This window comes from Platichthys flesus, chromosome 4 (genome assembly GCF_949316205.1).
Source record: "Platichthys flesus chromosome 4, fPlaFle2.1, whole genome shotgun sequence".
NCBI classification, from domain to species: domain Eukaryota; kingdom Metazoa; phylum Chordata; class Actinopteri; order Pleuronectiformes; family Pleuronectidae; genus Platichthys; species Platichthys flesus.
The window spans coordinates 13,556,068-13,568,291 of NC_084948.1; the positions used below are offsets into that span (position 1 = coordinate 13,556,068).

Here is a 12,224-nt window from a genome sequence, read left to right on the forward strand (position 1 = left end):
ACACAGTCTATTTTGTGACACGGTCGTCCTTATTTCAGTATGACTCAGTGTGTGTGCTTCGCAGGTATCAGAGGAAGAAGTGACCAAGCTGCTGGTGGCGGGGGTCGATCCGGTGATAGAGATCCACCCCTGCTTCGCCGAGTTCACCTACACGCCGCGCTCCCTGCCTGATGACACCACACCCATGGTAAGAGGAGAAGGTGGAAGCCGAGAGACACAGTGCGGAGGAGGCAGAAACACAGGAAGGAAATGTAACGGACAATGTTGTATGTGTCTGCAGTGTGTCCTCAGCATGTTGGAAGACATGGGTTTCATCAACACGTACAAGATTGACAGGAACACGCTCGCCAGGTCTGAAAATCAATCATATACCAAATATATGAGCCTTTGTCTCTGTGTGTAATCTCTGAGTATTTACTGTAGTAATTGTGCAGTTTGGGTTGCTACAGAAAACTTTTCTTAATATGAGAATTCTTTTGTGTTTTTAACTGCTTTATTGTGAGTTTACTAGAATTATTCATATTTTCAACACCTTGGAAAGACTTGTGTAAACAGCTGCAAAGAGACTATATTAAAAATATTTTCTAGAATAATAGGAATTTGTGTCCCTGGTGCTACTTCATAAGTCACTAGTGCAGCAAATCTGGTCGGAACAGTTAGAAAAAAGTCCTAATTCATATAATTAGTCAACCAGAGGCCCTTAATTAAACTGCTGCTTTGGCGTCAGGTTCTGTCTAATGGTGAAGAGAGGCTACAGAGACCCTCCCTACCACAACTGGATGCACGCCTTCTCTGTCTCACATTTCTGCTACCTGCTCTACAAAAACCTAGGGCTGTCCAACTACCTCGAGTGAGTGCGCCACATTTCTTGAACAGTTGAAAAATGAAATGTCAGCTTTGTTTATGTGACCCAAGTAACGGCTTTCCTCTTCCTTTTCAGGGATATAGAGATCTTAGCTCTCTTTATCTCCTGTATGTGCCATGACATGGACCACCGTGGCACCAACAATTCTTTCCAAGTCGCCTCGGTGAGAAAACTAATGATGTCTCTGTTTAGAAGTGGGTGTGAGATGGAGCAGGACATGATGTCACCATGATACAAGCTGAAACTAGGTGGTAGAAAAGGAAGAACATGGCATTGAGTAAAATCATTAATAATCTGAAACTCACAAAGTGCCAGTGGAGCATTGCTTCACTGACCCTTCAGAAACATACACTATAAGTTGGTTGTATTTGTCTTTTTATTTGTAGGTATTTTTAACAAATAAGGTATGGTTAAACTTTAAAATACACAATTATAGTTCTTTGTCATAAGGGTTTGATAATGACATCTTTGGAATTATTGGCAATTTTTGAAATAAATATAAATAAACATATATCATTTTTTTTACCCCCCGTGTGTATCAGTATCATATCAAAATCGATATCACTCTGGTTCTGCTAAAAGCAGACTTTGATATATAAAGGATGAAGCATGTGAGCAGGCTCTGGATCTGTTTCAGTGATATCACAGTTTATATCCGAGTGTGAGGTTGTGTCTCTGTGACTGTGGATTCGGCCCAGTGAGACACTAGATGTAATAGTGATTAGCAGCACGCCGCTATGTTCCACTCTGATCATGCAGAACCCTCCAGCACCGAAGTGACACACTCACGTTATCAACTATGCACCAACAGTCACTGTTTCGTTTGATCAATGCTATGTGAACACTAAAGGATTGTGTTTCTTTTGTCTGTCTGTGTGTGTGTGTGTGTGTGTGTGTGTGTGTGTGTGTGTGTGTCTACCTTCAGCAATCTGTGCTGGCTGCACTCTACAGCTCAGAGGGATCTGTGATGGAGGTAAAGTCACATGGGAAGGATGTGGGAGAGCTGATAGAAAACTGTCAAAGCTTTAACAGTGTTTTCATTGTGTACTTGTGTCTTGTGTAAATCCTTACTGCATTCTGTTAGACTGTGATCCCTGTAGAAACTGTGCAGACTGAACTGTCTTGTCGGTTTTACTGATTTGTTCCCTCATAGTTAACAAACTTCACTCTCGGGAGCTACTGATACTGTGTTCTAATGCGACATCTAGTGGTCAAAGTCAAACTTGAATTATTTGCAGCAGTGGGAGGCATGTAAATTGACTTTGCTTTTTTCATTACAACATGACTCAACATTCACTTTGGAAGTAACCATTTTTTCCCATCATGCTTTATTCCCAATGACAGAGACATCACTTTGCCCAGGCCATCGCCATTCTGAACACTCACGGCTGCAACATCTTCGAGAAGTTCTCCAGGAAGGTGAGATATTGGATCTGACATCTGCACATCACAAATATCTCAGAGTCCTCTCTCTCTGTCGTTTAGATTCAATTTTCTGCTTTCACTTACAAGCACAAGTTATCTTAATGTTGTTTTCTTCTTTTTTTTCTCAGGACTACCAGCGCATGCTAGATCTGATGAGGGACATCATTCTGGCGACGGATCTGGCTCACCACCTTCGCATTTTCAAGGACTTGCAGAAGATGGCTGATGGTACGCCACACTGGTTCAGTATGCACAGTCACATCTCTACTTTTTGCTCACAGCGGTGAACAGCAAATCCAGGCTTTGTTCAGATGCTCGGTCCAGAGCGTACAACAAACATTATATTTAAAGATGTGTTATTATATATTTAGAAGGTCACCATTTTTGTGGATTTGTGAAGCCATGTAATGTCATTGACATCATTTCTTAAGCTAAGTAACCAAGGATGATTGTCCTTTGCAGTCTGGCTCATTTCTTGGCACCACACAAAAGCCCCATTCTGCCTCTATTTACCTTCATTTCAGGAGTCATTATGCAGCGATGTGAGTGAAGCTCTCAGCATTCCTCACTGACATTCTTAAACATTCCTCCACTTTTATTGGACTATTTGCCCTTTGGAGCCGACAGTTGCTCACTGCTCTCTTATGCAACGTAATTGGCTGCTGCCTCCAGTGCTTTTTTTTTTACGCCTGAATGCAGCCAATTATGAGTTACCCTGAGTGGACGTCCCATCACTAGAATCAATTCTGAGCTGAAAAAGCAATTCAAGGACATTAAAAAACCTCACAGCACAGAGTTGGTAAGTGTCAATCATGGACTGACAGGGTGGTAGTATACAATGTCAAGGTGCCCTTTAAAAATAATGTTGTGTTGCAGAGTTTATAAAATGTCCTGATATCCCATATGGCTTTTAATATCAATATCTATCAAGACATATATGCTCTGAGTACAGGACAGCTGGTATTGATATCAGTTAAATATACAATTTTACTTGACGATGCAAATGCAGCTTGAATAAAGTAATTTGTCATTGTGTGTGTCTGTGTGTGTGTGTGTGTTTCAGACGGATACGATCGCAAAAACCCAACCCACCGCTCTATGCTGCTGTGCCTGTTGATGACATCATGTGACCTGTCAGACCAGACCAAGGGCTGGAAAACCACGCGCAAGATCGCTGTCAGTTGACGTCCATACACCTCTGTCGATTCTGCTTATTAGCGAGTGTAAACACAAATCTGCCAAAATGTTTTTAGTTACGACTCCATCATTTAGAGCAAATGGACTAATCTATCACCACATAAGGGAATAGCAGCTTTTACATCTAAGGATATGAGTCAGCCCAAAGATATTTTGGTTTTACTAATATACTCTATACACCTGTGAATTGCCTCATATCAGGTTGCACACAGTGAGTCCCCCATATTTTATGGGACATGAACCAAACTAAAAACAGATCAAATAAGGTTTCCCTCAAAGATGGTTTGTGCCAATAATATATGTTCCAATATTCATTTTTCTGGTATGTTTGGTTTTTATCAGTAGTTTGGTGCTCTGTTGTGGGGTGTAGGGGTGGGACTTCATCACCTGATCGCTACTGTGGAGACTCTGGGTCCAAATGATGTTTCATTTCTGCGTTGTGTGAGGAAGTGGAGATGAGTTGTCCATCTTTATTTACAGTCTACAATATGGTAGAAGATGCAGAAGTGTAGTTGTTGTATTTTCTGTGATAGTGCGAGGACCAGAAAGACGATGAGATGCAGAGCTGTGCAGTAGAAAACAACATTTCAGTCGATACTCCATGTCACTCTTATGTGAAACTGCACTCAATTATAGGATTATTTTTAATCTTGGTCTGCCCCCGTTTCCACCCCTAGCCCCGGACCCATGTCCTAAATCCAAAACCCAAATCTGCAAATATCTGACACCTGCAACAAAAGCCTTGTAATCCTTGCCCCCAAAAATGGAAAATAGATTTCTGTTGAATTCCAGGGAGGAAATTATTCTGCAATGTCTGGTTTGTATTTGTCCCAATGGGGATTAATGAAAAATAGCAATTGCACAAAATATTGAATAGTTATAAATGGAAATGACATTTTGTCTTAGAGCACAGCATGCCTGCGATTCAACGTAATCCAGTTACAGTAATGTTTACAAATCTGACAAATTCTCTCCTAAAGCTCAAACACTCAGATATAAACATGTACCAGCTTTGAATTACATATGGTTTTATTTATATTGTGTTGTTACAAAGGAGATTCATGCTAATTTTAAATTAGAATTTAAAATCTATACTTTTTCATATTAGAGCTTATACTTCAGTCATTAAGGTAAAATAAACTTTAGTCACTTCAAATTTGCTGTTTTATAGTGTGACATTAAATAAATTGTACTTCATGTGGAACTTAATCAGTCTCTATGATTATGAAGCCGTATGAGCAGTAACAAGTGTCTGTTCCTCTGTGTCCACAGGAGCTGATATATAAAGAGTTCTTCTCTCAAGGAGACCTGGTATGTGTCGGTGTTTTCTGCCTGTTAAATGACATGTGAAATTATTCAGCAAGTGGCCGCAGTGTGTGTCATTTGACACAATAGTGGGCTCATTACTCATGTCTGTGTGTGCGTGTGTGTCTAAAGGAAAAAGCCATGGGGAACAGGCCAAGCGAGATGATGGACAGAGAAAAGGCGTACATCCCAGAACTACAGATCAGCTTCATGGAACATATCGCCATGCCCATCTACAAGTGCGTATATTTGAGAACATCACATCCTTCCTACACTCATCACTTCAGTCATATAACACTTTCTCTTAGGGTAAAGACAGACATGTGTCACCACATACCAAGTATTGAACACTGGGAGGGAAATATCATTTCAAAGGTGCTGGCTAAAAGATGATAGTCAAGCAAAAATCTCCTCCCCATATTATTTTGTATTGTATTATATTTTATGTCATATTGAATTTAGTGTCAAAATGTCAAATATATTTTGTACAGTACAGTTTGTTTTTAATTAATTGTAATTTTGAATCAATATATTTATATCACAATGGATCAAATTGGTGTGCGTAGTCAGAAAGGAGGAACTCATGGGGAATTTTCACCCAGTTCTGCAGTTTTCCTCAGCTCTATGGAGCATTTTAGTGCCTTTCAGCTCAATTTTTTTTGATTGACTGTTTTGGTTCACTTCCTCCATCATCATCATCATCATCATCATCATCGTCATTATCAAGTTGTTTTAAGCAGCTGTTTTAGTAAAAAAGATTCAAGAACACATCGCAGACTCAGCACCAGCTGAATGACAGGCACAGTTAGCAACCTTCTAGAAAACACACTGGAGCATTTAGCAGCTTAACAGCCAGATATTTCCCTTGTGAGCTCGTGGAGGAGAAGACAGATATAACTAGAACAGGACTCAGTAGAGCACATTCTTCTGCCAAGGTTCAACGGTCCCCTTAACTCCAATCATCGTGCAGACTGTCCCATAAATATGCCTGATTTTGAAGATCCATGATTCCCTAGCAAATTGGTGAGTATGTAATAAGAAAAGCCTCCATCTTAGGATATTAAATAAAGTAGAAAATATAATTCCTGCAAAATTTTAATTGGTTCATTATTGGGCCATGTCCCATCCGAAGGCTTTGCATAATCCAACAAACAAAAAGACGGGGGATAAAACATAGCTTCCTTTAAGAAGTTAAAAGGAATGATTATTTCAGTTGTTTTCATTAGGCAAACACATTTTCCATTTCAACTTTAATGGCGATTATGTGACAAAGTTGTGGTTACAGGATGTTCAACTGCCCTCTAGTGGCCAAAAATATTAATTCCACAATTAAATGCTGTGTGAAAAGAAGATGGTGAAGAAGAAGAAGTTGAACAGTAGTTGAAAAAAAACCACAATAATAAAAAAAAAGTCAGTTATTAAATTATAATTTACACAATTTAATCTGGGACTAACGTCCTGCGGAAGCCTCTTGTACAAAGTGCTAAATAACAAATAACTGTTCTCTGTCCTCTCAGGTTGCTGTCTGAGCTGCTTCCTGGAGCCACCGAGCTGTATGAGCGGGTGGCAGCCAATCGGGAGCAGTGGACCAAAGTGTCCCACAAGTTCACCATCCGTGGGTTGCCAAGCAACAACAGCCTAGACTTCCTGGACCAGGAGTACGAGCTGCTCCAGTCCCAGGGTGCGTTCGGGAGCGACGAGCACTGCTTCAATGGCTGCCTTGACGACGCAGAGGGGGGGAGGTGCCAGTGATGACGGCGGGCTGCCGGCTGTTTCCTGGAGTTTTCTGCGGTCCAATAAGAGGCTGAGGATACCTTTTGAGCGACCTGAGAGGGGAGGGGTCTCTCTCTGCTGTCAGTCTCTTGATTAGCAGGCCGCGCAGAACGGACACGACAAAGCTTCAGACCAACCGAATCCGACGGGTGATCTGAGACCAGTGGATCCACCTGAGACGACTCAGTGATTTACATGCTACATGTTGCTTTTGTCTCCAGTTCAGGAAAGAAGAAGGTGGTGACTTGATACTTTTCAGCAGCTAAACTGGAAAAATAAGTTTATACCACAAGATCGTTCACACATTCTGATCTTGATTAAGATTGTAAAAACACACACCCCCACACACACACACACACACACACACATACACACACGCACAGACACACATACACACACACACGTACATGCAAATGGTGTTTAGACACATTTTGTTCTGGAAATGGACTACGTCAACATGTACCAGTGAGACAAAGTGCTATACTTTCTGTAAAATGGTTCACAGTATCTTATATTGATTTTCAAATGGCTCAGCTTTGTTCACACACAAGCAGCTGCCGACGTCCCTCACCTGATGCTTATGAATGCATGCTGTATGGACACCTCACGTATTTTTCCTTTAAACCTGCGTCAGTGTTGATTTCTTCATGGCTAGGAAATGAATGCAGTCCATTTTTTATACCATCAGAGCAGAGTTTTGTATTCAAAGTATATTTAATTAATCCATGATCGTCAAGTTGTACAAGGGAGATTTCGTTCATTTCCTCAGAAAGTATTTTAGCTCTCACATGTACTGATTCGCTTCCCCTTTTTTTTTTGATCGCTCAAGAGACAATTCGACAATCACTGATCAATAACCGATCCCTGGCCAAAGCAGCTCGATCCATGCATAAGACTTTAACAACATATGCTCTGTGCATATTCATTCAGTATGCATTTACACCTCGAAACGAAGGCCACTGGACCTTATACCCTGAAATTATTTCTCTCATCATCATTTCCTCTCCCTTGCACGTTTTATTTTCGCTTTCTTTAATATTTTTTATGACAGATTTCCTAATTAAACAACTTGTGAGAGAGAGCAAACTGAAGCCCTTTAAAAGATCCATCTCATCCATCTGTGTAAATGTGCCAGAGTAGAGCGTGTTCTCCGGAGTGTGTCATATATGGATCTGCCTTAATGCGCATCTTTGCTGCCTTTCTTAGAGCTTTTAATATATAAGAATTGAAATTTAAGCGTCTGTTTAGTATGTATGTTGTATGTTTGTTATAGACATAGTTTAGAGTATCGGAGTGCGGACTGAATGATCGCCATTGCTCAGAAGATGTATATTTGTGAAATAACTGTGTGAAGACCTCAGATTTTATGTAATTTCACTTCTTTCTATTCTAAGTTATGTATACAGCCTCTAGTGGATATTTGGCAGATACAACAGCATTTTCTTTCAGTTGTCAGTGCACATAAATTTGTTTTATAAGAAGGAACTAGAGATGTAGCCGTCATAGAAATTACTCTTTCCTGAAAGCACCGACCCGTCAAGAATTGCTGCTGCACTCCAAAGGAAATGTTCGGAAACTTAAAGTTCTCAGATTGTGCCTCGTAGGAAACCTGACACTTTGGGCTGTGGGGGTTTTGTGTTACAATATGCCATATTCAGTTTTACCTCACAATGCTTTTAAATAGGAACTGCTGCAGAGTCGGGGAGAGATAAGAGTTACACGAAGAGAGATCTCTGTAATGGACGCCACTGTATGTAGGCAGTGTGTAGACGGGGTGACAGTTACTGAGCGAAAGAGTGGACGTGGAAGCGTGGGTGAGAAAATAAGCGAGAGAGAGAGGGAGAGAGAGAGAACTGGAGGCAGTCGGTTTAAGATCAGGAGAGAAGTGTTTAGTGTAACCGCTCGTTACAAAGCTGCTGTTGACAGAGATGAGGCAAACCTCAAGTGAGCCACTAGAATTTCTTTAAAATATCTCCCCTTTTATGCAGCCCCTGATTAGTGCGAGTGAAGGTAGATGAAAGCAAAAAATTGCAATCATGGTATTTAAATATATAATTTTTCTTTGAGAGTGTCTCATGAGGATGAATTAGGGATGAAGGTTAATTGGTGAGTAAAGTGGTTTGATGTATTGGTCCTAGCTACACTGGGAAACCCATTAGCAAGACTGGATGAAATTGATTGATCTGCTGTGGTTTGATACATGGACTGAATATTTTTACTATAACGTTTTCGAAGGCCAGATTTGTTTGTAAAATAGCCACTTTCTCTTTCTCCTAAGACAACGTAGTAGGGCCATGTTGAAGGGGGACAATGTCATTATATTTTGAGAATAAAGTCATAGTTTAATGAGAAGAAATCCCTAAAATTTGTAAGTTAATAAGAAAAAGTCATAATATTATAAAAATATATTTTATGAGAAACCAATCAAAACACTATGGGAATAAAGTTGTAATTTAACGAGAAACGTCATAATATTAAAAGAACAAAGTTGTTTTTTAATGAGAAACCATCATATTTCAAGAATAAAGTTGTACATTGATGAGGAAAAAGAGTCATAATATTCAACTTTATTCTTGTAACATTCTGACGTTATTCTTATTATAGAACAACTTTATTCTCATAATAAAAGGACTTAATTCTGGAGATGTAAGCATTTTTTCCCCTCTTAAAATGAACTTAATACATTGTATTTTCAAGTATTTTCTCTCTCATGTGTGATTTTCCCATTTCTGTTCTTTTTAAACCAATGTTTCATATGTACCTGCGTTTTTCATGTGCAATATGAAGTATCTGCCTCTGTGATGTTGCATAGATTCCTATGTAAATACATATGCCTCCTGTAAAATGATTCCTTTAGGTCTGGGTTCTCAAAATGCATTTAAGAGTTAGATGATGATGTCTCCACTGAAAATGCTTCTATCGATGCTTTAAGTGTCCAGACCTGTGTCCGTTTTCTATACTGAGTGTATATCTGTCCCTCCATGTTTGTTTTTGAAAGTCAGGGCTCAATGTGCCAAGCAAACATTTTTCTACTTCCTGGCCAAGCTGCAACGGAAAAACAGACGCACACTAAATTAGATTATTTTTTTATTTTTAATGTTGGCGTGTTGACGAGGGCTATATCCATAAAAAACTTTTCTGATTCATCATGACCAGGTCTGAAATATGCAGCTCATCCAGGAAGTACGAACCCAAATCTATTTCCCATCATCACAGAGCAGCGGGATTCAAACCTGTGATGTAACGTCATCTAAACGATCACCTGTGACGTCATTGTTAAAAGTGGCAAACGTATATTTGCTGTAAATATCAAAGAGAAAATGTTACTTGATTGTCTTTCATTATTACGATGGTAAGTATTTCATTTCTGTGATGTATTTAAAGTGGTTGCATCCTGTTCTCTCTTTTTATTTTCCATGCCATGTTTGAACAACCCCGAGCGTTAGACATTTAGAAAGAGGGGAGGAAAGAAAAATACATGTGTATTTAGGATATACACATGATTTTCTACCACGGATCCCAAACGTAATCTGACATGTATAAATAATGCTTATACTGAGAACTAAACGCAGTCATCTGTTGATTTGTTTGAGTTCTGAGTGCTGGTGGTCTTTTCTTGTTAAGGTCCAATGAACAAGGACATTTTCTGGCAAGAAGACAAATGGGTGATATTTTGATTTCTTGTCTTTCGTGGAATAAATCTGGTGAAAGGCTTCTTGGTTGTTGTCTCAAAAAAAATGCACAACACAGTACTGTAGCTTCACTGTACTCTCTAATGTTACCTCACCATGAAAGTGTACCTGGCTGTGTTTGGATCAGGTGACATTAGGCCTCAGTGACACTGATCTTCCTGTCACAGGGACCTCTTTGTTGATCCTGTCGACCCACACTGATACTGCATTATCATGCCCCGATTAACACACCCCGGGCTGTCGGAGGTGAAAATCTATTACAATCCACTAATTATCAGTCAGCATTATCTCCTCTCTCATACTAATTAAAATAAGACAAACCTCAGTAAAAAAAAAGTATATATTGGTTTATTTTTGTCGTGCACTGATTGCTGGTTGTACATCAAATTGCCCTTGAAGGATAATAATGATTTTCTTTTATTGACAAACCAAGCAAGAGCAGCAGAGTAACCCAGCAGCCAGCAGGGGGCAGCTTCAGGACATCACATGGAAACAAACAGTCCTGGCAATGTTGACGCCCTAGGCGAGATTTCAAATTGGCGCCCCAAAACATACACATGCAGACTGTCATGCATCCCCAAGAACTTTTGGACTGTATACAGATGCACTGACAGACAAGTGCATCACATTTTTAAGCTGTGAAAAACAATAAAAATATTAAATCAAAAATATAAAAAGAGTATATCATGTCATGTCGACACAAATAAACATTAATGATGTCCACATTCGGGGTGATTCTTACCCCCCCCACAGGGCTATTCTCTAACAATAGGTTTTATCCAGTATCTAAAATCCAAAAATATTAAAGTAACTTTTAAGTAAGGCTGTCAAATATATGTAGTAAAGTAGAAAAATATTTTCTCTCAAGTGTTTATCAAAAGCAGCATAAAATGACACCGACACACACACAATAATTTGTCTATGGTCTTTGTGTGCTTAGTTAAGCGTGGAAACCATTAGCTGAAGTGGCCTAGTTGGTAAAGCATATGCACTTTGAATAGACAGTCCTGGGTTTGAATCCTACTCCACCACATTTTCAAGCTGGCAATATATTAAACTCTTAATATTGCCAGGTCTTCTCCTATTAATTGCAAACTATTTAAAAACTATGTTAACTAACCCTAAATTAATTAAATATAAAAACAGGGAAAAATTTTATAAAAAAAAAAAGAAGCTGCACGCGCAATTCCTGCGCAGAATGTGCGCAGTAGGCTTCTGCGCAGAATGTGCGCGCGCAGTTTTTTGTTTTTTTTCCCCCATTTAATTTAATTAAAAAATATATATATTTTATTTAATTACATTTTTAATATTTAATTTTATATTTACATTTTTTATATTACATTTCATCATCATTATTTCTCCGCGCTGGTTCATGGGCTGGTCTTCACAGGTGACTGACGCAAGCCTGTTAAATGTTGAAAAATGGTGAACTATGAACGTGAACTATTCATGTTTACTTGTATGAACTGAACTTGAAACTAGTTCATGATAGGTGTGAACTTGCACAACACTGGTTGTCAGCTTTATAGAGATAATGTAAGTCACTCTTGATTATTATGCACAACATTGATTTATCTCATTTACAAATTTTGCAGCATAGTGCCAAGAAAAGAGAGACTCCAAAAGCAGAAGGACAGGCAACTGCAACTCAGGGTAGCAGCTCTCTTTTATCTTGGATCAGGCCATCAACTAGTAAAACAAATATGGGTATATAATAAACAGTAGTATAAGTTGAAAATATCATACTGTGTTTTTTATTTATTTATTATTATTATTTTAAATAATAATAATAAATGTGTGCCGTTAATATATTGTTTTACATTGCATGTGTCACGTCATGATAAATCAGTCTCTTGTGCCGCCCTCTCGGCCTTTTGCTCTCAAGGCAACCTCCTATGTCTTGTCCCTTACGTACCTTTTATTAACTATGTGTTTTGAAAGCGTGAATGAGCAGTAGTAGTAGTAGT

General features: G+C 39.1%; 1 protein-coding gene across 1 annotated transcript in view; it reads left to right on the forward strand.

The window, feature by feature from the left end:
* Window positions 1-10,279, forward strand: part of LOC133951469 (cGMP-dependent 3',5'-cyclic phosphodiesterase) — a 99,927-nt gene extending 89,648 nt beyond the window's left edge. The window contains exons 21-31 of the mRNA XM_062385413.1: window positions 65-187; window positions 281-351; window positions 728-850; window positions 941-1,028; window positions 1,791-1,838; window positions 2,210-2,284; window positions 2,419-2,518; window positions 3,354-3,466; window positions 4,760-4,798; window positions 4,925-5,031; window positions 6,310-10,279. Of these exons, the coding sequence (XP_062241397.1) occupies window positions 65-187; window positions 281-351; window positions 728-850; window positions 941-1,028; window positions 1,791-1,838; window positions 2,210-2,284; window positions 2,419-2,518; window positions 3,354-3,466; window positions 4,760-4,798; window positions 4,925-5,031; window positions 6,310-6,544 (1,122 nt within the window). The 3' untranslated portion in view covers window positions 6,545-10,279. The remainder of the gene's footprint in view (window positions 1-64; window positions 188-280; window positions 352-727; window positions 851-940; window positions 1,029-1,790; window positions 1,839-2,209; window positions 2,285-2,418; window positions 2,519-3,353; window positions 3,467-4,759; window positions 4,799-4,924; window positions 5,032-6,309) is intronic.
* Window positions 10,280-12,224: the final 1,945 nt, after the last annotated feature.